Source organism: Falco biarmicus, chromosome 11 (genome assembly GCF_023638135.1).
Source record: "Falco biarmicus isolate bFalBia1 chromosome 11, bFalBia1.pri, whole genome shotgun sequence".
Classification (NCBI taxonomy): Eukaryota; Metazoa; Chordata; class Aves; order Falconiformes; family Falconidae; genus Falco; species Falco biarmicus.
The window spans coordinates 18,552,369-18,580,350 of NC_079298.1; the positions used below are offsets into that span (position 1 = coordinate 18,552,369).

The 27,982-nt window shown below is 40.1% G+C and overlaps 1 protein-coding gene across 1 annotated transcript in view; it reads left to right on the top strand.

The window, feature by feature from the left end:
- Positions 1-1,047: 1,047 nt before the first annotated feature.
- Positions 1,048-27,982, top strand: part of PRKACB (protein kinase cAMP-activated catalytic subunit beta) — a 75,058-nt gene continuing 48,123 nt past the window's right edge. Inside the window, exon 1 of the mRNA XM_056355728.1 lies at positions 1,048-1,294. Coding sequence (XP_056211703.1) covers positions 1,249-1,294 — 46 coding nt within the window. The 5' untranslated portion in view covers positions 1,048-1,248. The remainder of the gene's footprint in view (positions 1,295-27,982) is intronic.

Here is a 27,982-nt window from a genome sequence, read left to right on the forward strand (position 1 = left end):
AGGAGGGGATTCTGGTAGCCCCTGTGAAAGATGGTAGCCAGGACGGCTGCCACCAGGGCGATGGATGCATGCCGCAGCCCTGGGGGAGAGCGCTTCCAGAAGGGGCTGGGTATCGCATCAGTTGTCCTGGCAAAATGTGTACAGTCTGTGATCCCCAGGCTTACCGCGCCTGCTCTCCGCGCTCCCCACGTGAAAGCACAAAAAATAGCGCCTTCCTTTTGATAAGCATTTCCTTCCAGAGCTAAAACACTCGAAGCGTGTTGCATGGTAAATATATATATTCAAAGAGAGCTATCATCAGCTTGGAAGTCACAATACCGTTCGAAAACGCGTAGCGGTAGCTATTTATGACATGAGTGGCAGCAAAAAAAGGGGGGAGGAAAAGAAAAAAAATCTTTCCTGGCAGCTCGCTGGCTTTCTGTGTTTTTTCTGGAGTCTGTTAGCCATGCAACAACAGTTTGTGAGCAGGCGGCAAGCGCCGGCTCCCTGGCGTCCGCCGCCGGGGCGCAGACCAGGGCGGCGCGGGGGGTCGGCGGCCGCGGGCCCGGCGGTGGGCGCCCCGCGGGGGGTGTCCCCGGGCCGCCGGCGACGCGCAGCGGGAGGCGGCCGGGTCCCCGGCGGGCGCAGCCGCAGGGCCGGGTGCGCTCGGCCGCCCGGGGTCACCTTGGGCACGGCACGGCTCGCCCCCGCCTCAGCCCGCGGGCGGGACGGCCCGTGACAGCGGCGGCGGGGGCGCTCCCACACCACCGCCCCGTGGGGCCGGGTGCCGGCCGGGGGGCGCGGGGTAGGCGGCCGCGCCCCCGCCACGGCGGCGGCCCCGGGGGCAGCCCGCCCGCCCCTGCCCTCCGCCAGCCGCTGCGGCCCGCCGCCGGCCCGGGCCCCCTCAGCCCCCTCCCCTGGGCCGGGCGGCCGGGGCGGCGCCCCCCCCTCCTGAGGCGGCGGCAGCGGCCGGGGCCGTGGACGGCGGCGTCCCGCGCCCCGCGCGCCCCCGGCGGGCGGCGTAGCGAGGGAGGAGGCGCCGCCCCGGCCGTCATTTCCGCCGTGTGTCGGGGTGGGGGAGGGGGGCAGAGCGCTCGCCTCCTCCTCCGCGGCGGCCGGAGACACAGAGACCCAGCGTGGGGCGAGGGGAGCCAGCCGCCGCCGCCGCGCCCGCGGGCCGCGCCGCCCCGCCAGCCGAGCCCTGCCCCCGCCCGCCGCAGCCGCCCGGCATCCTTCCCGCCCCCGGCCCCGCGCCGCCCCGGCCCGGCCATGGGGAACGCAGCCACCGCCAAGAAGGGCAACGAGATCGAGAGCGGTGAGTGAGGGGGGGATTCGTCGCCTCCGCCCGTCGCCTGGCACCGCTCCCCGAGGAGGGGCCGGCGGGCCGGGCCTGGCGCGCCCGCCCCGCGCCGCCGCCGCCGCCGCAGGCCCCGCGGCCTAGCGGCCGAGGCGCCGAGCCCCCAGCCCCGCGCAGGCCCGGCCGCCCGCCGGCCCCTGGCTCGGCGCGGCCTGCTCCTGGCGGCGGGGAGCGCGGCCCGCCCGGCCGCCTCGGGCTGCAGCGCCTCGCAAATGGGCGGGTTAAATCCGCTGGCGGCCGGCGGGCCGAGGCCGCCGCTGGGCCGAGCGGCCGGCTGTCCCGCAGCAGGTGTCCGTCCCCGGGCAAGGAGGAGCCGCCGGCGGGGGCCGGGGTGGCGGCGGCGGGCAGGTGTCAGCGCCTCCGCCAGCCTCCATCCTCGCCCCGGCCGGCTCGCTATCCCCACCCCTGAACACACCCTTGCCGGCGGGGGAGGCCGGCCGCCGCGCCGCGTTCGGTCTGCGGCGGGAGGGTTTCATCCCGCTGCGGGGAATGTAGGTCAGGAACTCCGAAGCCTGCGCTGTGCCGTGACCCCGGCGGCCCTGCCCGCTGCCCCGGCCCCGCGGCGTGTGTGCATCGCCGGGGAGCGCCCCGGGAGAGCGCTTGGTACAAACGTTGCTCTCCCGATCCCTGGGTAAAATGGAAGACAAAAGCATTGATCTGAACTTGCCGTCGCGGGGTGCTTTTGGCTGGCGGGTTGTTTTTCTTTCCTGTCTGAAGTGTTTCGGCATAAACTTCAGATAGGGTTCAATTGTTGGGGGAAAAAACACACCGTACTTTATTTTTACTAAGTTAACTTCCTTGCTTCGCTTCTGGTGGAAAACTTTGGGTATGTTTGTGACGGGTAAGAGAAAACACAGATGCAGAGGGCAGCCAGTTGTGCAAGCACAAGTGTTCCTAGAACAATATTTTTTGTTACTGGAAATTCCTTGGGCGTTATTAAGATGGAAAAAAAGTTTAAATGTTGAAGTTACTACTTGTTTGGGTTGGGTGGTTTGGTTTTTTTTTTTTCAGTTTGTTTACTTTTTGTGTGCTTACTACTGAGTTCTGGGGTAGAACCGGGTAACCCAATTTGAAGAGGCCGGTGCCAGCCTGCACAGCATTCCTCTGGCTGCCTGGGGATCTGCATGGGTGTCTCCAGCTGTGGGACCAGGGGCTCTGCTTCATCTACCCAGTTCTTCTGTGGTTTTGCCTTTCAGTTCTTGAGTCCTTTCTTGTTATTGTAGAATTCACAGTCCAAATGTTTTACGAGTGTTTGACCATTATTGTTTAGTGTTTTTTATTTTTATTTATTTAGCTGAGTGCATTCATTTTTGATAGGAAGTATTTTAGCCTACCTGTCAAGATATGTGTGGAGGGAGAGAGAGTGTGTGTGCATTGTTTGAAGTACTTCAGATGACAAAACACCGCATTTTGTATTTCATAGTAGCTGTATTGCTGTTAGTCTGTGCAGTTAAATAACACTACACCACACAGTTGTTTACTTCTATTTTAATTAATTCTTTTCTCTTATTACCAAATAGTGATTTTTAAGTTGCAGATGGAGTTTGCTTCAGAACTCCTCTCTCTCCCTTTGTTAGAGTTTAAAAATGAGGTGCTGCTAGAGATATCAAGCTCAGATGTTCAATTAGTGTATTTAGCAGCAAAAAGCTCTGTAAAGACTACAGCTTCTGTAACTTAGGAGAAGAAATTGATCAGCATTGACATACTGCTGGGAAAGACCAGGATTTGCTTACTGTGGAGGATCAATAGTGTATGAATACTATACACGTAATAAATTATTAGAAGCAATATTTGGTTTATTGGCAGTGAAAGTTGATGCATAATCTAATCATACGACACATGGCAATGAAAAACTAAAGAAACATGAAATGTGGTGGAGCTTTAATTTTCTGAATACATATTCAAGTTGTTGAGCCAGTTTTCCTGTTTGTGTGTTGTGTTCTTAGTAGCACATATTCCAAACTTTAGGACACTGAAAAAGAAGTTGTTTGAAGTGGTAACAGAAAAACATCCAGGTTTGACTTGTAAAGGTGATGTTATGCCCTTGATCCATGTATGGAGCATATGGCATTGTGTGGATCAAGGACATGCTAAGGTCCCTGAAAGAACAATGAAGGGTAACACAGCTTCCACTGAATAGCTGTGCTTACAAGTTCATGAAGTGTAATTTGAGACCTCTTTCACTATCTGTGGTCAGCACAGTAAATGCTCTTCACCTAACTGTGGCCCTTATATTCTTGTTTATTTTAGCTTTCCAGGTATATTCAAATATCTTCAGTACTTGTTGATTCACTCAGGCTGTGAAGAGGAATAAAACCAGTTGGATGTCAACACTAGTGGTAGAACGGAGCAAATGTTTCAGAGTATTCCTAGGCAGAAGTTGCAGGTGAATGAAATCTGAATGCTGGTTAAGTTTCTTAAGCTTAGACACCAAAACGGTGAATCAGGCTTACATAGCAGGGAGGAGAAGATACATGTATGTATATACAGAAGATGGAAGGCTTTGGTGTAGTCCGTTAGGGTTTTCTTTCTATGCCCTTCTGTTCCAGGTTCTCCTAATATGCGGTGAATTTTGATTTGGAGGATCAAAATTAAAAGTGATCCCTTAGTAAAGAGAAGCTTAAGGGTACCCGTTTTAAACTCTGTACCTGTTTTAAATGGATTCATGGTTTTCCACAGGGCACAGCAAGCCAACAAATTCTGAAGGTCTTTAATAATACAAGTATTTTTCGTTTGAGATCAGAAGAGACACAATTGTCAGTTGTCTTAAAAGTGTCTCTAGGTTTGATCCCTCATCCTAATACTCTTTTAGTTATTCACTGAATTGTTTGGGTTGGTTTGGTTTTTTTGCGGCTGTTCTATTTACAGTAATTGAGGGAACTGCTTTTGCAATCTGTGAATTAAAAATGTCAGTAAGTGATAAATTACATTTAAAAAAAAAAAGGCCACAAGGAGTTTACCTTAAGTTGCTGCAATTAATGTAGGAAAATGTTAGCTTTATTAATATTCATCGTCTTGGAATCATTTGTTAAAGTAGCACATAACATAGAAGAAGCATAACTACAACACATCTCTGAGTTCAAAAAAGGTCACAGTGGTATTTTTTTTAATCCAGTAAGTGCATCTGTTACTTTCAAGATCATTAGTGATTTTACATGAAACAGGAATGTTTCAACTTTACTAGAACTATTTTCTAAACTGGAATGAATGTCAGCCTTGCAAATTATAAACTTTGCAGAAAGTTTTATATTTTCTTGTTCTTCATATAACTTGATAACACAGATTTTAAGTAATTACTCTGTATGGCTTTGAATTATTTGCCACTTTAGATCTGCAAGGTGATGTCATACATGACAGCAAGAAGTTTCTTTAGAAATTAATAGTAACCTCGCTTGGTGTTTTGTTTGTTTGTTCCCCCTCACCACCACCACTAGATTCAAGAATACCTAGCTGTGATATTGTCTGTTATTTTCTAATTATCAAACTGTATGAGAGACTAGGTGATTAGAATACACTCTTTGTGACTGGAAGATCTGTATGCTTTCTCTTCTTCCAATAGGTGTTGAAACCACATGGGCTTTGCTTCTGAGTTGTGTTAGCCAGGATTCAGGTGGTCCTTACTGCTTTTTCTGTGCCGATATGTGGTATAAGTTGCTCTTAAAATGTATGTTTAAAATTAAACCATACATGATTTCCAAAACACAATTCTATATACCTATCTTCTTACCTGGTAGCCAGATCGCCAGCTTCCAGTGCATGAGGAATTTATTAATCTAACGGGACTTTACTAACTTTGACTTCTGTGGTCTTTAAATAGCCAAGTACAGCATGTGTGATGTGTATTCTGCATGTGAGTTCTATGTTCATTCACTCCTCTTCAAAGTGTTCCCACTACAGTATCTTCAGTATGACAGAGTTCCTATTATAGTCATTTCTTCCCTTTTTAACTCTTATAATTATTCTGTAAGTAGTGCTCCTTTGAAATGTGCTTGATGGGAAGATGCAGCCGCCTTCATTTTCCTTTGCTAGTAGATTTTAACGTCCTCAGGGGACATTTCTTAGAACTGCAATTTTTTTACAAAAAAAAAATCTTTGTCATGTGTATTCAGTGCTGGGTCGTTCTGCTGTATTTGCTCATTAAGGACCAAAAGACACTACAAGTTTTTCTTGTAAAGACTGGAGGTAGAGCTCTGTCACCACTGACCTTTATTAGATTAAAATCAGTGAAGTAGAGGTGAAAAGTTCTGTGTCCATTGCTGTTCCAAACTTGCTGATTCCCTGTCACTTTTCCAGAGACCCTTGTTTCAGTGCTTTTGATCTGAGTGTAGTTTTGTTCAATGACTGTTGTCTTTTGGTCATTGTGTTTATGCTCTCTGATTTTTGAAATGGATAGCCTTTGGAGCCTCGCTTGCACATTTTCGAACGTCAGCTATAATATGTATTGTATAAACAGTAATTAACAATATGTATTCCAGTGATGCTGGAATGGACTGTATGGATTACATCTCCAAACAATGTATTTAAAGCTTCTTTTCTTGCATTTTTGGGCTTGTATTGTCTCACTATTGATCTATTAGGTTTCAGCAATAAGGAACTCCATCTGAAAATCAGAAGTAGGATTTAATTACTTGCTGAAGAAACACCTAAAAATTCCTTTGCTGTGATCACCAATATAAGACTACCAGTATGCACCGTTTGAAAATTCTGCTTTAATTAAAAACAAAATGCTTATTGACAGCTTGGACTGGCAAAGAGAGGGGCTATCAGTAAATGATAGCCACATGGTACCATAACAAAAGGTCAGAAGGCCTCCAAGTGATAATTTGTGTATTTAGCTTTGTAGTTAGGCCTTTATTACAGCCTCAGACTGCTTTGAAGGCAGAATATTTCAAATTACTTGACATTCCCCTTGTTACTGGTTTTCTTTAGTGTTCACTCATTTACCCATGTAACCACATTTGTAGAAACGACACAACCAAATGTAATATCTTGAAAAATACTCAGATTTCTGATATTTTTGGCAACAGTCACATTATTCCTTATTGTAATTAAGGCTATGTCTGTGCTGCGGAAGTTAACAGTCTCATTGGTACAGGGAGCAGAATGTGGACAGGGAAGTAAGTGGAAAAACTGTAAGGACACAATGCTGCATGTTAGTGTCATGGGCTGCCCTGCCTGGCTGAGGGCTGTGCTCCATGCCACACATCAGGCTGCCAGGGAGTCTTCTCCAGTTAGTTAATTCTTCCAAAACTGACACATCTCTTCTTTGGAGAAAGCTGTGAAAAGGCCTTCAGATGGCTGTCAGATTTTGTGTATTTTGCCTGCATCCTTACCACAGACGGCAGGAAGGACTTGTTTGCCCAGGAACTTTTTTTTTTTTTTTTTTAAACTACAGCAGTTAGTTTAATAAAGAATATTGTCTCTGCTACACAGCAGGTGGGTTCCGAATCAGATCCAAGTAGAGTGTATTTTTTTCAGTCGATGCTTCTGGTTATTTACGCTTGCAGAATTGTCAGTGTTAGAAAGCTTGAATGGGTGGGGATTTTTCTTAAAAACTATGAAACATAGGGCTAGAACTTGGCAGAGCCTGCCCTGCAGTGCTGCTCACAATCTTGTCTTTGTTACAGGTGCAAGGTGTTATTTCATAAGCATTTATTTCAGTTGCAGTGCTGTTTTTCTGTCCCCTACCACGTTTTTCCTGCCTCTGTGCCCTCAAGTGTGCTGGAGCAACTATTTATGAGACAACAAGGTGAACTGAATTTGAAATTGATCTAGGTTAAAAATAACCCTGCAGAAAAGGGAAAGCAGAAGGGACTTTAGTTAACCTGGATTGGCTTCCTGATTCAGTTCACTGCAACTGCACTAACAGTTGTACCGGCGCAGGTGGAATATGGTACAGAGGTGAGACTGGATAGCAGGCACAAAACAGGGGCTGCCTTACCTACTGCTTTGCTGAAAGGAGAGCTGTGGTGCTGTGGTTTCAGGCTGTACTACAAGTCCTTTCCTACCGTGCACAGTTTCTACACTGTGAGATAGAAATGTTTCCTGGGGAACGGGAGAGAGGACGAAGTCACAGTGGACCTGTGAGGAGGTAAGTGAAGTGAGAAACGTGTTGTCTTAGGAGTTGTAAAACTAGAAGATAAAATCACTCCCCCACACACACACCCAGGTATGTTTGGGAAAGGATTACACACGTTCCTGTGTGTAATTTTGTTTATTTGTTTTATCCTAATGTTCAGGAGGGCTAGTCTTTAATCAGGACCCCATTTTGTCTGTGCAAACACAAACCAGACAATTTATTCCCTGAAACCCACATGTTGTGTTTTGGATAAGAAGTTGAATACAGACAGATGGGAAATACAAGATGAAAGTGAAACTATTAGTCTGTGTAGCGGGAGAATTGGGATAAAGCAGTTTGAGGGTATGTTTGTAGACATATGCAGGAAGCTGAAAGGAAGATGCTGGCGGAGACCTGCCTGTGGTGTTCGGGATCAGCACCAGTAAATGACAGTCTCTTCGGTGTTTGGTTGAGCCATTCTCTTTGTCATCCTGCTCGCTGTTTCTTCAGCATCGCAGCAGAGTAACGTCCACTAAGAGTAGTTTCACGAAACAGCTGAGTCCATCTGATGGTTTGTACTGTTGAAAAATCCAGTTTTATTCCTAGACCCTTCACGGGTCACAGTTCTAGTGTTTTTCCAATCCATTGATAAGTTGTCTTACATAAGCAGAAAACCATGTGGGTTTTATCTCTTTGGGTTATCTATAGTTATTTTGCACGCCAAATCAATTTGCTTAGGTGTCAGATGGCAAGAGACAGATTCCAAGGAAGTGCTGGAAGCACTGTTGGCAATGAAATGAGGTGGCAAGAAGGAACCTCTTTTCTTAGCATTGGGCTCTTAGATTACCTCAACAGTTTCCTAAGACCTCACCCTGCTAATTTATTGGAAAACTAATTACTCCAAACTACTCCTTTCCCATACATTTCCCATTTCCATTCATACAATGAATTCCCTCAAGGCTTGAAGTTTTTAGTGAGTGATGTTAACACCTAGCAGTTGGACTTTGCTTTTTCAAGCCTTTAGAGTTATGTGAAAATAGAGAAAAATACAGTAAAACATTGCTTCTTTCCATCTCCACAATTATCATACAGATCTTTAAGACAATAATATTTTGGAAGAGTTTTTGTTTAACTTTTTTATTTTGTGCTTGGTTTCAGTTCTCTTTTTGCCAATTTGATATTCAAACTAAGAAATATACTAAAGCTTTTATTTCATTCATTCATACTGTCATTCCTTAAGCTATTTTCTGCTTCTCCCCACCTAGAGAGGTTCATCTATAATCATGGAGGGCTTGCTAGCTGTGGTATAATGAGTTCTGATATATATTCCTAGGTACACGCGTAGTAAGGATTAGGCTAACATTAGTTAGTGTGGGGTTACTTAACTTTCTACCCTGTAGTAAAATTGTGGAGACACCTTGTTTTGGTTTCTGGTGGGGTTTTGGGGGGTTGTGTTTTTTTTAAAAAGCCACAATTCTTATGACTTCAGGCTAACCAACCAGTTCCATTTTCAGTGTTTCTTTACATTGGGAAATCATCTATCTGTAGTTTTTGAGCCATAGTTTCAAGAGTTTTAGAAAATCTTTCAGAATATCATAAAGGTATATAAATACAATCTGCGTGGGCTTCCAGACTCTGAGAAAGCAAAAATCTTTTCCATGACATAGCTGTTCTCTACCAGAGAAAGCCTGATTAGCATTTTGCACCAAGTTCTCCCCTTAGGAAAGGCAGAGAATTACTGTTCTACCTTGCACTGACCGTTTCTTCTGAGAGATACGGTATCTGTGTGATACTGTGACACTGAAATACTAAGAGATCTTACCCGTGATGTTAAAACGAGGCACAGAAAATCCTCCTTCAACACATTGTGAGATGAATTAATAGCTAATCTGTTGGGTGATTTGTAAAGGTAAGCATTAGGTTTGTTGTCCCTCTGCCTCTTGTTAACTTGTTATTCTTTTGTTAAAATACTGTGATGTTTGAACGGAGGACATAAGTAACTTCGTTTCATCCTAGTTAAGCAAGTATGTACTTGTTACCCTACTTCTCTTGCTGTTAGCACTTGTCTATAAACTCACAGACTTCCACGGCAGCAGCGCGGTTCAGGAAATTAAACCAAAGGAAACTGCATTTCTGGCATGAAGATAGAAACTTTAAAGATAGAGAAGACTGTTATTTTGCCTGTGCCCAGAATCTGTTTGCTCTTCCCTCTCATGAGATGATATAATTAAGGGTGTACGTACTTGGATATATCAGCAGGTGCATTGTAATAGTAATTAAGGTTAGTTTTGATTACTAGGATATTAGGCAGTTTGAAATTCTGTTTGCCTTGTAGCAGGTAGCAGTAACAGGTTTATTGTATATTTAAATTTTAATTAAGCATATAATAATCTAGCCTTACTTTGCACAGGGAGAAAAAGTGTGATTTAACTGCACCAAACTCTATCATTAAGATGAAGTTTTTAATGCAAATTACCTGTATTCAAGCGTTTTATTAAGTGATCCATAGATTAATGTAGAGCCTGGAGGTTTTAATCAGGGTTTCTCATTGAAAAACAGGGTAGGTGGTGAGAGAGTGCGAGCATTACATAGCTAAAGTCATGCCAAGCTACTTTGAAAGATACGGTGTTTCCTTATGATGAAAGGACATATGTTTTCATTTATTTGTTGAGGACTGTTTTATATTGGATGCTTTTAAAAAAACGTAACACTGCAGTGGTACCTTTGGTCCTTGTGAAAACTTGTGCAATGAGAAGGAGGGGGTGTGTCTCCTTGAAATCTGGGACTGTGCTTGCACTGCAGATCCCAGCGCTGGTACTCTGCTTTGGGAATTACTGGTTAAACAACCTAAAGCAGTAGACTGCAACAGTGCATCCCATGGTCAAGTTGATTTCTTTCCATTGGCTTAAAAAAAAAAAAATAATTCTACATTTTAGTGGTACTTGCTTATGTGAAGTAAACTTCAGAATGAAATAAGGTGCTAGATCATTTACCTTAATTTAATGGCCTATATGAATATCAAGTTGCAGAACAGATAAGCTTTGCAATTTAAGTATACAGCAGCTTCATGGGATGTGGAATTGCTTGTGAGGTTCAGGGTGTGTAGTGCTTTGTAACGGTTCTTACGGCATCTGCTGGTTCTTTTGAAAATTAGCAGATTATTTTTTTTTCTCTTTAATTTCTTGAGGACTAATGATCAGATGCAAAACTGACATGAAAAGAAAATTAGCTTCACTTTTTTACACAGATTGCGCTAATGCCTAAGAACAGTTCAGTTTCAATCTGTTTTGTCTATTGTTATGACATGCTTTCTGCCAAAAGATTCCTCTTTTGATTCTATGTACATCATTATCCAACTGCTCATTTAGTATTTAAATGCAGAATTTATTTCATTTGCATATTAACATAGGGGGTTTTTATATTGGACTCCAAGGTAGAATATTCTTGAATGTTAAATGAATGTGTCCACCACTGGGTTTTATTTTCTTGCATTTTCATTGTTGAGTAACATTTGTAGGTAACAAACATGTCTAAGGTGAAAACACAGGAAAAGGAGGGCAAGGATAGCAAAAGGTAGTGAATGATTTCCGTGTGAAGAATTACTATGTAAGTGACATCTCTTCTGTCTGGAATAGACAGAAGATACAAATTGTAAAATTGTGTGTGGCATGGCAAGTGAGAAGTGTCCTTCCTGTGCTTGCCCTGTTCTTGCTTTTCTTAAGCAGCCAATTCAAGTTGCTGTTTGTATTGTCACTTTGCTTAGGGACAGATACCAGTTTATTCCTAACAAAACATTATACCTGTCCTTGAGAATGAGAAACTACAGAAAATGAGAATGGAGAGAAACCAGGCAACAGCTGGTAAAAGGAGTGTGAGTCAAGAAATGTAAAAATAGGGAGCCAAAGGGAGCACTAAGCAGAGTATGATCAGAGTCTTGTCCACATTCTCCTGTCCTGGAAGAGGGAGCTGATGAACGCTGGCCAGAGATGCTCTGCCTGAGGAGGTGGAAGTAAATGCCACAGGTGTCAGGATCATCCTGTGAAGCTTCTTCCTTCTAGTTGCAGCTTGGTCAGAGCCAGGTGGAGTTGATGAAGCAATCCTGCATCACATAGAGCCTTAGAGGAGAAGTGTGAAAATATAAAGGTGAGCAAAGAACATCTTAGGAAGTGGTTTTGGAAAAGCTTGAGGAGGGGTTGCCATCTGGCCCACTTGGGCCATGTCACGTGTGTGTGCCACCTTATCCCAGAGGGAGCTAATCAGGACCCCCTGAACAGCAGTTATGGATGTGCCTATCTCTGAATTTTTCCTGGTTGGGCTCTGGATTTAGCCCAGAGTACAAGCTGGTCCACCTGGCGTCTTGACTTTTCTGACTGTAGGAGATCCTGTCTCCTGCTGCCTGCACAGGGCAAAAGGTGAGAAAGTGAATTATGAGTGCATAGTTGAGTTTTCCAAGAGGAGGTGTGAAGATGAACTGGATGTCATGAAGCCTGCTGAAATACTATGTGAGGAAGCCTGTGTGTGTCACAGGGACAGCAATCTTCTGCTGGTGTTACAGTTCCCTCAGTCTTGTAACCAGGAGTTACACTGTTGCTGGAGAGGTGGCATTGCAGGTCAGAGCACCAGTGACTAGTTTCATGCTTGATACTCCAAGCCACATTCCTTATTTTGGTTCTGCCACAGATGCCATGTATACTTGGCATGTCGTATACTTTCAGCCATCTTTAGCATTTTCCTTTGATACCTGTTACAGTGAGTCCCTTATTTACCTAGACTCCTAATCTTCTTTGTGCATTTAACTGTATTCCTAGCAGTCCTCACCTATGTTTTCCTGTAGTCTGACGTAAGACAGTTTTGCATTGCACTGAAGAAGTCCATTGTTTTCTGTTCTAAAGCAGTTCTTTTTGTCTGATCTTTTTATCATGATAATTGTAGGTGCTACTTGTATACCTTCAAACTTTTTTTTGAACGGGTGGTGTGTTTTTAGAAGCTTGATGTTTTCAGGAACTAAACAGATACAGAAATTCTTCTCTTCAGAAGAGTTGGGGGGTTTTGCTGATGGCGGTTTTTGCGTTTTGTTTTGTTCTTGTTTTGAGCAGATGCTTGAAATGATGCCATTTATTAAAGAAAAGCAGTTGCTAAGTAATTGACAGCAGGAATATAGAACATAATCTGGCCAAAGAAGTGTGGTTTTCAACTTGGATGGTGTTGTATGATGATTTGGTTGAACTTCTAAATCAGTTATAGCCGCAGTTACTTGTTGGTATTACTTAAAATGTCTTTTTCAGGACATCTTTTAGAAGTGATTTTATAGCTTCTGCTGGGTAAGAGCTGTGCTTTCAGAGTAGAATCTGATTTTTTGCAGTGTGATGTTTTTTGGAAAACAAAACAACAACACTCAAAAATCCTCCAAACAAAAAAAACCCCCCAAAACAAAAAAATCACCGCTATTTGTATTGTCTCCAGCTTGAGGTTTGAGGCTATAATTATGAAACTATCTTGAACTTGCTGCTTATAGAGTAGTTACATGACCAGGTTTTTTTGGCAGTAAAGCTGACTTGAAAAATTCCTACCCTGATCACCCCTGCTGCTCTGCTTGCAGCTACAATTTGCTGCTCCTCCTGTGCTGATACAGCTGTCTGAGGACTGCTCTGAAGCGTCACCAGAATGGTTAAAACCCTTGCTCCCACCCAGCTGTGCTGTTTTGACCCATTATTTTCATGGACCTCTCTTAAAATAGGGCCCCACTTTTTGTTGAACTGATTGATACAAAGGAGGGATGTGAAAGAAAGGTTGAGACGTTGTAAGAGGATTTGGGGACTGAAGAAAATACATTAAGCATTTCACTGAAGAGAAGGAGAAAATGCTAGAATTGCACAGTGTTGATCTAAGCTTTTAGATATGTTAACCTGATATGATTTTTAATTTGAGGGGCTGTTTGGAGCCTTCATTTGAACTAGAGATGCTGCTGACTGACTTCTGTAACAATGTGTATCACCCTGCTGTTCTCAAATACTATCAGCAAAAGTTGTCCTATTTTTGCTTGCTACTGAGACTAAAGCAGTATTTGTACTGGTTAAGTTCTGTTAAATGTAACTGCCCTTGTGGCCATCAGAGCAAAATTTATTTTGACAAAGTTATTAAAAGGATCACCACCCTCCCTCTTCATATTTTTAATTACTCCAGAATGTACTCAAGTATTTGTTAGGACAAATAAAACTGGAAGATGACTAATACATACACACTCATTTTAGATACAGCATGTGAGTAGAGAGTAACAGGAGGAAGAAGAGAGACGTGCAGATCTTTGCAGTAGCACAATGAGAGATGTGAAAGAACCCAGATATCAAAGCTAGCCTAAGTGATACAGTAAGGCTAGAGGTATAAACACTGCAAATATAGTATGATCTTTGACAAGAAAAATAAAGGCATCTCTTGCATTTACCTTTTCTGCAGTTGAACTCTATTTTCCACTTAATGGTGAAGATACTGATTTTCTGCAGGATGTGTTTTCCATTTAAAGTGAAAATAAAGTTTGAAACCTTGCCGCCCTTTCTTTCAAAAGATAACTTTTGGTAGTTTTGCATTTCTTTGTGTGAAAATAATCCCAAACAGAAAATAGTAGTTGGCTGGTTTTCCACAGTTCTATTCAGAACATTGTAATTTTCTCCACCAACTAAATTGACTTATTCATTTCCACTAATACATACAAACTTACTTGTTCTGTTGCCAGTCGTCTTGTTAAGAGGAGTAGCCCAAAATACGGTGCCTGGGAAAATGGAGTAGATGTTCAGTATGAAAAGCAAATAAATGCAAACCTTTCACACGCGGTCCCTTCAGACTTCAACAGAAGAGAAAATTTCTCACAGTGAGAACAATCTGCCATTGGAATAATCCCCCCAGGGAATGGTGGATTCAGCTGCATTGAACACTTAAGATGGGGCTGGACAGGGTGCTGGGCCACCTTGTCTGGACTGGGATTTTGCCAAGAAAGGTTGGTTGGACCAGTTGATCCTTAAGGTCCCTTCCAACCTGGTATTTTATGATGTGTTATGGAGAAGCTGAGTAGCAAAGCAAGTCTGCTGGTCTTGAGATTATTATTTCTGCAGCACTTGACAGGGGTTTATAGAAAGTGAAGTGACTGCAGGTTGGGGAGGAGAGAATAGAGATCAGGGACATTTATGAGGAGTAGTAGTGAGCAGTTGGATTTTTCTCAAAGGGCATGGTGGTGGTTGGGTAGTCTGAAGAGGGGCGAGAGTTATATGAAAAGCAGTTTTGATTTCTTGTTGAATGTACATTAGATCATGAAAAAGAGAGACATTTAGTGAGTTTGGGGAAGAGGTATGTTGCAGTTGCAAAAGACAGAATATATTCAGTATTATGGGTGTAAGACACAATATTGGCAGTTTTCTGTGAGTCATAGTAGTAGTAAATACTGAAGAAGGAAGATGCAAGAGAACAAATAAATAGTATTGTCTCTAAATATTTACTGATGATACAGGTAGCAGCAGTAGCATTATAGCATGAGAAATACTTTTCCTCTTCCAAAATACAGAAGTACACTAGGGTTATGTTGAAAAAATAAAATAATTTGAAAAAAAAATATATAAATGCCTGTTTGCACATGTAAAAGCCAATTTTTTCTTTATTGGTAATAAGGAGCGTTAACTTCTTGATGTGGTGGGAAAAAAGGTCTGATCATCCTCTGTTACACAGAATTCTTTAAGTTACTCTTCTCCGGGACCCTTGCCTCCTTGCTGACAAGAGGCCATCGGGCCTTTGCTTGCTCTCCAAGAATATGACGAAACAGAAAATTTCCCTATTTACGGTTACTTCAAGAACCATTGAATAAAATGTAGCATTAATTTTTTTCTCATGTTTCATCATATGGCAGAGCATATTCTCTCATGAAAGATTAAATTGCAGATGCTGCCAACATCTGTTACTGTTTGGGAGGTTCTTGTTTCTTTGTGTATTTGGAGGAGGGTTATCTGAATCATAATTACTTGTCTGCTGCAGCAGCAATAACTGCAGTATCCTCTGATAGGAGACAATCTGGAACCACAAACAAAAACAGTTCTGCATTTTTATAGAGGTCTGTTCTTACTGGTGTGGTTTTGTGGCCTAAATACAGCTTAATTGCCACAGCATTGGATAATTTAGAACTGAACTTAAGAGGACTGCTATGTGAAGTACTAAAATGCCGTGCTTAGAATCAGACTTTGTTGCTGTTTAAAAAGTACATCTTCAGTAGTGATAGTATTTAAAAAGGGACACAAAATTAGAACAGTTTTGAAAGATGACCTACAAGCAGATACAAATCTGGTCCTTCAAGTTGTTACAATTTAGGAGGGCGAAAATGTAGTCGTAACAGTAGTCTAATATTTATAGCATCTTTGTGCCGAAGTATGCATGTACAATATGTGTAGATGGAATTAACTTAACTGAAGGAAAGTCTCTGAACTAGGGGGAAGAAGAAATTCCACCCCACCCTAGTTCATGATTTTTCAGGTTAGATAAAGTAAGAAGAATAACAGTTTTATTACAACAAATACAAACATACCTCAGGTAAGATCATTGTTTGTAAACATCTTAATGTGTTTTGACAAACACCATGTTGGTGAAAGATACATTTGAGCTGAAGTTAGAAAAATGGGAAGAAATAGTAGTTAATGTGTCAGCAGTTACGGCTTGAAGCATTCATGCGTTAATAATTTAAAACTCTGTAATACATATTAATATTCTGTAGTGTTATGTGAGATACTACAGAAAATTGGAGATCACTTTAGCATTTCTCAAGTAAATGAACAAAAGAGTGGAGATGATGGCCAGTTATTGTTCCATTCACATTTCAGTCATCAATTTTGCCAAAGCAACCAAAATGATAAGCTTGTTTCGAGGGAGGGTCTTTCAGTATGTTGTGGGTTTGTTTTTAATCACGTATTTTTGTTTTACTTACCCTTTATTTTATTTTATATAAATATTTGAAATATACTCTTACATAATCTTTTTCATTTTCATTTCCATGTATGGATGATATTACTATTCCAACAGCAGTAATTTTGATCAGAAGATTATGGTATATATTTAACCTCCCTGTAAGTAGGCCATAAATCACTGGCAGTCTCGTGGTGGTGGTGAGGTAGTTATTTCATAATTAGGATGTCTGTCTAAGGGTAGAAAAAACTTGGACATTTCTATTCAAAGTTGAATTCTTAGAATTATTTCATTAATGAGTAAGGGATCTACTTTTCTTCTGTTGCACTTGTTCATGCTAGTATGGTACAATATTTTTTTTCCTCTACCTCTGTGAATTGTTTAGCCTTTTAACAAAAGCATTTTTCAGAAGTCATTTGCAATTTCAGAAGCTGAAAAGCTTTTTACAATAGAATCAGATATTCTGGTGTTCTGTTAGACAATGTAAGTACAACAGATTTTCATTTATTTAAGTTGCATGATGCAGTGTTAGTGATTTATTAATTAACAGAGTTTAGCTTAGGAACAAATTATGAGTATTAAGAGAGTCTGTCTTAATTCACTGTTTCTATTTTAGTACATGTAGCAACATCAAAAACATGAATATCTTCTTTATTGAAGAGTATTTTCTGTTAAGTTTTTCTCCAGTAGGTGATTTTAATTACAAGTACTATTAGTATTTTCACTAAAAGAAAATATTTTTAATATGGGAGGTATCTTTCCTGCTAACAGGTGTTTATACACAGTGTATCTGTCTCCTGTTTTGTCTTTTGCCTTCTAGCATCTAGTATAGAAATTACCATAGGTTGCCAAGATTGTAATTCTTACTGAACTTTACCCCTCAAATCCTGCACCTATTCGGGTAATCAAGACGACGTTTCCAGGTTTAAAAATAGAGGACATGTACATCTTGTTGAAACAAGGTGTCATAGGGTACTTTTTAACTCTTTGTATTTCAAGAAGATATTTTTACCTCATATTTCAGGATGTTTTGAATAGTAAACGCTGGTGTCTATTTCAGATTTAAAACTGCATTTTAGTATTTTTAACTACTAGATAGATGCTAGTTAAAATTTGCTTTGCCTAGAATAAAGATTACATTATTTCATTGTGTTTTTTGGTGTCCTACTTGGCCTGATAAGAACAGGATTATTCACGCCCTTTGGAGATACGATTCTTTTGCTGCCCCTTGTTGCTATCACAGCTTGGTATTATGGGTTGGATAAATTTTTAGTGAAAGCAAAGGATGGAGATGCAGCTTTCCTGGTCTTGGTAAATAAATTTTAAAAAATACACCAAAACTCAAACCAATCAAATAAATGTTTTCAAATTAAAAAAACAGGTAGCACACTGATGAAATATTTCAGGAAAGAGGAGTGTACCTGAATATCATTTGGTAAAGATGTGTTTCTGAGGGGACTCAAAGATGCAGCAAGAAGGCTCCAGATACAGTTTGAGTAAGCAGTGGAACCTTGCCTGTGGAAAAACGTAGCAAGGTGTTTTATGGCTGAGCATCACTAAAGAAGCCTTATTATGGACTTCTCAGGTTCTTCTCTTCTTTGTAGAGGCAGGCTTTTATACATTTTGTATAAATACCCAAGGCTGAATCAAGATAATCTGTAGAGAGCAGCAACTCGCCTATTTCTGTTTGTGGTGAGTGGATGATGGAAACAGGTAACCAGCTCAGGTCAAGTATGTAGTAATGTGCGTTTGTGTGAGCAGCATGGTGTTTTTTTTCTTTCTTGACTGACTTACAGCTGTAGTATGTGCTGTCCTGAAGATCAACTTGCTGTATTACCTAGTCATATTTCTTTGCTTTTTGGTTTATGTTTTATTACTTATATCAGGGGTCCTCAAACATTTTAAACAGGGGGCTGGCACGCAGATGAAGCGGCAGGCAGTCATCTGCGGCTGCTTGGTTTCCCCCCCCAACCCCCGGGGGGGCGGGGGGGATGTTCTGTAAATACCGGGGACCGGCTTGAGGACCCTGGGGGGCTGTATCCAGCCCGCGGGCCGTAGTTTGAAGGACCCCTGATTTATATCAACAAGCTAAACCATAATTTTTCAATTCATCTATCAGTTTCCTTACCTGGGCAGTTACATACCGATATGTGCTTTCTCTACAGAAACTGCTTCTCAGAGTTTGTGATCACGTGCTACCAGATACACAGCGCATCAGTTTATTTTGCAAAACTGATGTGATCTTGATGCTAAAAGAGTTTGCGATTCTTACATAAATTTGTATGCTTTAAAAAACTCTGGTGCAGCTCTTCCAACTCTGTCAGACCTTTATTGTCCATGAATAAAGAGTTGGCTTAAAAATGAATTTTTATGGTCATAGAGCTCTGATAACAACTGAGAGATTCCTTGCTTGGGCAAATTAAAATCAGTATCATGGGGGGAGGGGGTTTATTAAGGAATTGAACTTGTTTCTCTTATTCCTATGTATTATTCTTGATCTACTTTCATATGTAATTGGCACACACACACCCCGCCTTTGTTTTTGTTGCACCTTTTATTAGGCTTGCTTTCTGTCTAAATCTGTTGGGCAAGATTTAATGTCTCCTTTATGGTTTAAAAGTTCAGTGTGGAATTTACACAGTAACACACACACACACATATCACTTTAATCTATTGAAGTTCTATGTGAAAGTTATTTGATTTGATATGTTACCAAAGTTTAGCAATACAATGGATAGAGAATAAAATGAAACTGTATTTTCCTCCCCACTTATGATCTTACTGTTCTAATCACTTTGGGGAGCAAAAAATAATTCCTCAATGCAGTATTGGACTAACTTTCTCATTGTAATTATAAAGTGAAATGTTCACGTAGCCTTGAAATCTTACTAGTTTTGACATTGCAGAGTTCTTAATCTGGTATGCCAAAACTTTTTTTTTATTATTCCTGTGTTTGTTAGAAATTGGGGAATTGTAAGATTCTGTATCTGTGACTGTACATGTACTGGGTACCATTCAGAACCGTAGTGCAGCTAAAGTAAATGTGAAGATTAGGAAGAAATCTGAGAAGAAAGCAAGGAGATAAATAGAAATGTTTGTCATGAGAAATGTGAAAGAAACCCACCTAGTATTTTCAAAATTTGCCATTCTTCTGTTTGAAAACTTTTTTGAGAGAGAGAGACTTTCATAGCTGATGTGACTGAGGTTTATGGGAGGGTCTACTGATGAGCCACCTAGATGATGCCACAAGGTGATACTTGGCTTTTAGGTTTCTTTTTTAAAAACCTCTAAGTTTCTGTAATCAAAAAGAGAGAGAAAGAAAAAATACAGTAATGTTGCAAAAACAAATTTCAAAAGGCAGGAAATGCAGAATTAAAATTACCTGGGTAACTGTATTTTAGCTCCCTTGCACCTGTGTTGTAAGAGAGAAAATTGCATGACTATATGTTCCTTCTTCCCCCCAACCCTCAAAGGATCTTGCTACTTTGAATGCTCAGGACACTGAACAGTACTTAGTAAGCAAGTTTTATGTATGTTTTCTTTATTATTTTCAGTGCATGTCTGTCTGCCTTACTGCACATGAGTCTTTTCCTTGGGAGCTTTTTACAGAAAGCATTAATTTAAGTTTACAACATCCTGCTAAATGAGGAGACTTTCTTATTCCAGTTTTACAAATAGGCAACTAAGGCACAGAGAGATGAAGGTAAAAAGTTTCTGTTGATTTAGGGAGCTCTGTTTGATGTGATAAAGGCTTTATGTCTTGGGGCACCTAATCCATGAAATCCTCTGAAGTATTCAGGTGCTGTTTATATACATTTTGGTGGCAGTTAAAATTATTTCTTCTTGTAGAACAGGCACCCAAATACCATTTGTTCATCGTAGGGGGATAAAAAAGCAGCAGTACATGCAGCTGAAAAGAGCGTAGTTTAAGGAACTTTTCACAGAGCAGGGATGGTATCCACTCCTCGAGGATGGCATTCAGTACCCTTCATCATCATCATCTGCTTCCCAGAGTTGTGTAGATCTTTCCATCCTGCATAAAGAAGCCCTTACAGATAACATTTCCTTCAACACCTAATCCTGAATGACTGCCAGGGCAGTTCAATACACTGTGCTGCAGGACACATCAGTCCGTGGAAAAAATGAATACATGACTCGATCTGTTGTTACAGAGCATATGTGAAAGAGGGCCACGCTGAGGTTACTAAAGTGATGCTAATTCTGATGTTTTTAATTCTAATTTAGTTCGGGGGGGTTTAATGCTTTTGAATACCAAAATATGAAATAAAGTTTTAAAAACATAGTTTTCTGTTTGAAGTAAGCTACATACAAGTACCTGTTTATACAGTTGGATTTGTAGCTATCTTCCTATAAAAAGGTGGCACATTTTACTAGTCAGTTACTGTCTTTATTCATAAATGTTCGTAGTTAGTATGACAATAGGTTGGCGGTGGATTAATTCACTTTATCCAATGTCAGTTGAACTTGTGCTTATTATTTATCAAATGTACAGTAAAGCTAAGGGGCAATACAGTAGCTTTTTCAGAGACAGAGTTTGTAGCTTGTATGTTTTGATGCTTAACTTGGAGAATGTTATTAAAAAATTTGAGAAGTTATCAATTTGTGTAGATACTACCTCAAGTTTAACGAATAAAACTTGAGATTGTGAGAAGGGAATAGGTACTGGTGATAAGCCTTTGCTCACCAGAACTATTAGGAAGTTCTTTTGCTAAACTCAAAAGTACTCTTAAAAACCCTATTAAAAGCCCACCCTTCTGTGTTTTGTAAGAATAGCAGAAATGTGTCAGGTTATGGTATAACTGTTTGAAAATTGTTTGTAGATACAATCTGGCTCTTATCGGAGGTCAAACCACAGTATTTGTTGACCTTCCTACTTGGGCTTGATGCACTGAAAATCTGGGCTGTTAAACTTGGGAGTCATATGATTGTCTAAATCCTTACTTCTCAGTCGCGATGTCCAGAAAAACAAGGCAGAGGCAATGCAATCAGGCTTAACAGTCTCATTGCTTTTAACCATTTCTCAATTTCTGTTAGGGAAAGTATAGCTTTTAGGAAAATTATTAGCTTTTAAAAATTAATTAGCACTGTTAAGCACCTTTCTTCCAAAAACTGGCAAGTAACTGCAAATATTTATTAAACAATTAACTTTTTAGAAGACTTAAGCATACAACAATACAGTTAAGTGACTCCTTGTAATTACCATAGGCTTATAGTAATGCTTCTAGTAACTTAAAATTATGTGTATCTTCATTTTTCGTCAGTCATATGTTTAAATTGGTAAGTCTTTGATATACTAATTGCCATAAAATAAGATATAGTTTTATCTCTATTTACTTCACGTTCTCAAAGTGCTTATTAATTTTAGCTCAAAATAGATCAAATGTACCACATGTGACTGCTGTATCATAATACTACGTATCTATTTTTAAATCTAAATGGACTGGGAAAGTACTTTGCAAACTTTTGGCTTCTATTGCAGAGCAGTTTTCCTATGTATTTCTGGGTAAAGTGCCTCCTAATGGGGTCCTGTATTATCCATTGGTCTTTCTGGCCATGTTTCAAGTCTTTTATGTTTATTAATCAAAAAACTTGAAATACAGCTCAGGTAAATTGTATAAATCCTTTTTAAAAATGAGCACACTGAGGAGACTCCATATTCTTCATTTCAGTGCTGAAAATGTTCTGATACTGCAAAGGAAAATGAGATGTATACTGTAAGTCATAAGCTCAGAATTATATTTTGGTGTTTTGTTTTGTAAACATTTTCTCTGTGAACTTACTTTCAACACCAAATAATTATTGCTTCCTGGTGTGTATATTACAAGGTCTTCAAAAAGTATTAAATGTCTCTTAATAAAAATCTGTTGACTAATGGAAAGCAGTCTTCACCTTTCTTATTCTGTAGTCATGCAGCCATGGCTCAAAAGTTATGTATAAGTTAGTATTTCTTTTTTAATAGTCAGTTGGGATTTCTTTATCTCTGCTGCGTGTGGTCCAATTTCAATGTTAGAACTTTTCTAGCAGGATCTTGCCTCACCAAATTGTTGTAGTCATGAAAATGAATAAAGGGAGAATCTTCAAGGCAGTGAAAGATTTTAGTATTTTCTAGGTTGAACACCAATGGTCATCTGGCTTTTGACTGTGAATCTGTGTAATTGCTGTTTGTGGTAATTCAGTCTGAGAGTTACCGAGACAAAAATTCCAATGATAAGCAGCACCACAGAGATGATATCAGTATTTGAGAAAACACGATAGAGCATTAATTGTCTTTGCAGTCTGAACTGCATCATAATTTAGGATCCAAGGGAGTACCCTTAGGTGACAAACATTGACAAACAGAATCCACAATAGACTGTGTGTATTTTCATTGCCTAGCCTGTGAGCCAAATAGCAGTAGGGCTGTGTGGGGTTTCTGAAGCTACCCATCGTGCTGTAGTCTTGTCTCTGGCTGAAGAAATAGCACCCCAAGGTCAGATTTTTATTTTTATTTTAATTTCATATAAAGATGTCAACACGTTAATATGCTGCAGCCGCAAAGTTTTACGACTTAAACATCTCAGTTGATATCTGTAGTAACATCAGATAAAAATTAAGGAGGATAGTGAAACAGATTTAACAAACACTAGTGTTTTGAGGCATTCTTTTTTTCTCAGTATGCCCAAAGTGTATCTTTAGTTTGATATTCGTATCCTGAGTCAGCTATTGCCAAGTCAGGAGTTGCTAAAATATTGAAGAATATTAAAGAAGTGGGTGTTGCATCTTTCATTTATGCACAGTTGGCAGACAGTAACTAAATTCAGTTTTAATTTCAGTTTGAGAATTGAAATGAAAAGAGTTGAGACTGTGAGATTGTGTTGAATCAGTTTTTGGCTTTTGACCTTCTAAAATTTAGTATCTAAACCAGAATTAAGGATGGAACTGTATGTAGTCATGAAATGTTGTCCTTGGATTTTAAATGGCTGAAAAAATAGGGCAGGGGAGGTATTAGGCTTTTTTCTTCTTCATGAACAGAGATAAGCCAGACCTCTCTCTATCTAGAAAAATTTTGCCTATGCTCTTGTGGACTTGCATTGTACAACATGTCTCATCTTTTGTCTGCTTTTTTTAATGAGGCCATAGTTGGCACCTGACACTTTTTTGTTTTAACATGGGAGAATAAAACTGTTACAATTGTTTGGGAAGATACCAGTGAAGATGCCTTTTCTTGCTCTGTACCTTACACTCGAACTCAGGTTTTCCCTCCATTGACAGTAATTGTTTGATGTAGAGCCCTCATCCACCTTCTTTAGCTCCGTGCTTCAGTTTTACCTCTGCCTTGTGTCAGCTCCCTAATGTGGTCTTGCATCAAGACTCAATTCATTGCCTGTTAGCCCTTCCTCTGCTGCTTTTTTTTTTTTTTTTTTTCCCCTCGCCCTGCCCCCATCCTTGCAAACTTTTTGGTTTTGACCAAGTGTCAGAGGCATTCTGGTGAATTCTAGTATCTTATGTTCCCTGTGTTTGTGTCAAGGTTGTTCCTGAGGTGGACACTTAACAACAGAGAATAGGAATATATTTTAGTTTTAAGCTGTGTATTAACAGCTCATGGTTTATTTGACTTACGACAAAAATCAGACCTTATTAAATGTGGCTTTTGTTTCTGTATACTTTTTATTCTCTTAATCTGTGTTAAACAATTTAAATTGTTAACTGTCAGAAGTCTGCTGTTAATCCATTTTCTTGGCTGATGGAAAAAATACAACAACAACGTTTGAATTTGAGGATGTCAATTTAAGCATATGAAACACTAAAATAAGACATTATTTTTAATTTAAACAAAACCCAGTCAATTATATTTGAAATTATTTCCATATTTAAGCCTTAGTTTTATATTAAATTTCAGGCTACCAATTATTTTTAGACTACACTTATAAATTAATGAAAACAGATGGAATGTATGATTAGACATTTTGGCATATTGAGCAGTCAGGCTGAATTGAAAAATATTTGAATATATATACTATGTGGGACGAAATTATATCAAAGAGCTACTTGATTGCAAAACCAAGGGTGCACAAGGATGCTTTGAATAAAGGCAGAGAGAACATCTGAGCTTGGCCCCACTGTACAGCATGTGAGTATGTGGCTTCTTGTCTCCCCAATGGCAGTTATCCCAGTTGTGTGTGTGTGTACTTGTGTATCTAAATGTGAATTCACTCCTTAAGGGAGTGAAACAAGTAATTTCAATAAAAACTGTCCAAGTGAGAAGGAAGGGGAGAGAGGTTCTCGTTTTCAAAAACATTGTGTAACATGTGTTCATATAATGATGCTCATATATGAAGTTCAGAATTAGAATATTTCCAAAGAAACACGGATTGCAATTTTTTTAATGTATATATTTGGAAGAACTTTTCATTGTAGACAAGGAGAGGATGTAAAGGTTCATGCTGAGTTTGTTGCCCTGCTGTATTCATAACTATTCTAGGTGACTGCTGGACTTTTATCAGGGTTATTAGTTGTGATTTTGTTTGGAATTCTACTCAAAGTATGCTTTTCTTGTCTGTATTTGTTGGGCTGGTTGCTTTAAGTAGAACAAAATTTGTACCCAGGATATCAGCTTTTCTTTTTCTTAGGGTGAGTGTATACATACCCTTTTTCCTTAGAGGAAGGAAGAGAAACTTTGTGTTTCAACATGAATTGCTATGAGGCTGCAAGTTTTCTAGCAAAGTATGAAGCTTTGATCTTCAAGCTGAAGTTGTAATTAAGGAGTAAGGTAAACTGATTTTAGGTTACACTTACAAATCTTTTCTGTGTAGGCTGTGTAGATTGTTAGGAAGGAACTCTGTAAGCTAAATCCGAGTGAACGTGTGTGAAGCAAGCATAAGAGAAGGTGGAAACAAATCTCGTATCCTGTATTTGCTTTTGGACAATTTGTCAAGTCTGCTTTGTTAATTCTGTGAAATAACAGATTGATGAACTATATACAATTTTAAACAGTCTTGGTGGAGTGTGTTCTTAAGGAGGTGCTTTTAATAAAGATTGTTCTTGAATCTGAACTAGCGGTGTAGCTTTTTTATTACGAGGGTAGAATAGAATATGCTGCTCTGTTCCTGGAGTTCATGAGTTGAGTTATCCTACACAAAACAAAGAGATAAGATACCTTCAGAGCTTGGTATCCATGTGATGTATTTTTGCTGGGTTTGGCATACTGCTCTGCATAGAGGCTGGTGCTGTACACTAGTCCAGTTGCTGCTGAATGTAATTTAGGGTTACTGAAACAGTTGTCATTAATGGAGTAAGGAATACTATTGTATTTAATCTGTTCTTAATTAGCTTGTGCACAGAGGTCTCAATGAACATATACCTGAAGATAATAAGGAGAGTAAAGAGGTGTAGTTAATCCAGTAATTGTTACAAGTGAATGAATCTCCAGAAGGAACAAAAAGTGAGCATGTTATAACTGTTAGCAAAACCCAGATGAATAATGAATCTCCTTAGTTAAAAGGACAGCAGCACTAGAAAAGAGCAGCATGATTTGAGTGAGTTCAAATAATTTCCTTTGTGATTGCCTTCAGCCCGTTTCCTCCTTTCTCTTTCTACCCATCATTCCATATCTGCATTTTAGCCACACAACATCCTTAGTACCTTGTTAGGTTTGGAAATGGAACATTAAGGACAGGACTAAAATAGTAGGTTCTGGAAAACAGATCAAAATGGGAACATATCTATTCATTCAGCCCTCCGAAAAGTTCTGTAAGAAACTGTATCCAGTGTGCCAAAGTAGTATTTTATTTCTCTGGATATAGTAGGAGTTGCATAGATTTAAGATGTACCTGAAAAAGTAATTCAAGTGTAGATTTCAAACTGAGTAGAACTTACAGTAGCATTCAATGTGGAGTCCCAAAAGCCATTCATCTTCAGAACTGGGCCATGTCTGACATTGTGAATGCCCAACAAACCTGCCAGGAACCATGCAGAGTTGCATTAGACAGCTTATTAGCATTGTTAACCTTTCACAACTTTTCAGAAAAATTAGGTACCAGTGGTGGTGTAAAAAATTACAATAATAGATTGTTTGCCTTGTTTGGCTGATAAATCAGTTGATAATTTCTTCTGAAAGTGTCACCTTTACAGAAGCAAGGGAATGGAAATGTCAGAATAGATTACCTAATAATACATAAGCAGTCTTTTTCACTTCATATAAGTATTCATTTAGGCTTTCATTTCTCCCTAATTAGAGTATTGGGTTTTTCCTATTGTATAAAAAAGGTGAGAAGAGGGCACAGTAATTGCAATTGCTAAGTTCATTCATTATTTTGATATTTCACTTAAAAAGGATGCCATGTGTTTCCTCCCCCCCACCCCGCCTCTGCAAGAGCGAAGGAAGGTGGATTTTATAGTGGAAATAAATTTAAAAATTCGCCCAATGTATTGCAAATGGTACCTCATTTTGGCAGTTTTCTTGGGTAGAGTTTAACTTGAGAGGAGTTGGAAGAAAACCAGACTCTTCCCACATGACATGTGACTCCCAGAAATAACAACTCTGTATTGAGGTTGTTAGGAAAAGTTGTGAGCATCTGAGACCAGCTCCAAGTGAAATGTGTTTGTTCTTCCAGGAGGAAGAAAAGAAGCCTCTGGCTAGTTGAAAAATGTTAGGCATTTTTCTCAATGGTTAGAGTAAATTAAGATAATAAATTCAAGAGTTAGCATGCCTTCCAGCTCTGCCAAATTAGAGGGATTTTTGCTTCCCAGAAATTAAAGGGCCTGCGTGATGCTATCATAAGGTAGACTTTACCTATTCAAAACAGGAATATTCAAAACTTCTTTTTTATGTAGCAATTATGGATAGGACAACCATATCACTGCAAGATTAAGGATAACATTCCCAGTTATCAGCAGGAACCCCCCAAATGGTAAAGCCTGCGTAGGGAAGCTCTCTGTTTTCCCCATGTACAATCTGCAGTGGAGGTGTGTGGTGAAGCTGTCAGATACTTGACATGCACATTTCTGCAACTGCAGACTTTTTGGCAGATAGGTGTCATTCAAGGATGGAAATATTTGGACATTTGTCATTGTTTCAATTCACAGATTCTGACCTGTGCAGGTTTCCTGTGTGCTGTTTGGGGTGGGGTTTCTTTGCGAGAGTTCTCTTGAATAGGAAAAATCAAAAGAAATACCAGTGGCATCTCTCCAAAGCAAACCAAAAACCTGTCTTTGAACAGTTACTTGTTTTTCTTGGCTTGCTTTCATACAGTCATCGCATAATAAGCCTAAACAATTCATAGTTAATCTGTGGAAGTTCAGAGTAAGACTCAAAGCTCTTTGGCTAGACATTGTTACCTCTTGGGTCTGTGACAGCCATTTCTTATTGGAGAGGTCTGTTGGCTTCTGAGGCAGAGGTGAGAATGGAGTTACAGGTGTGTAAATGTTGAGATGATTTCCATTGTCCTGAACATTTCCTTTCTTCATATATCAGAAAGAAGCTAGTGGAAAGAAAGCTGGAGAGTGAAGTTTGGTACTGAACAACGTTAACTATCAAATGCATTGGATCCATGCTGCAAAAATTTCTTTACCTTGAATGCGTGTGTTAGCTCAGTAAGCCAAGGGAAAGATCACTGCATGGCCAGATTTTGCTTGAATACAAGTTTGGGGTATTT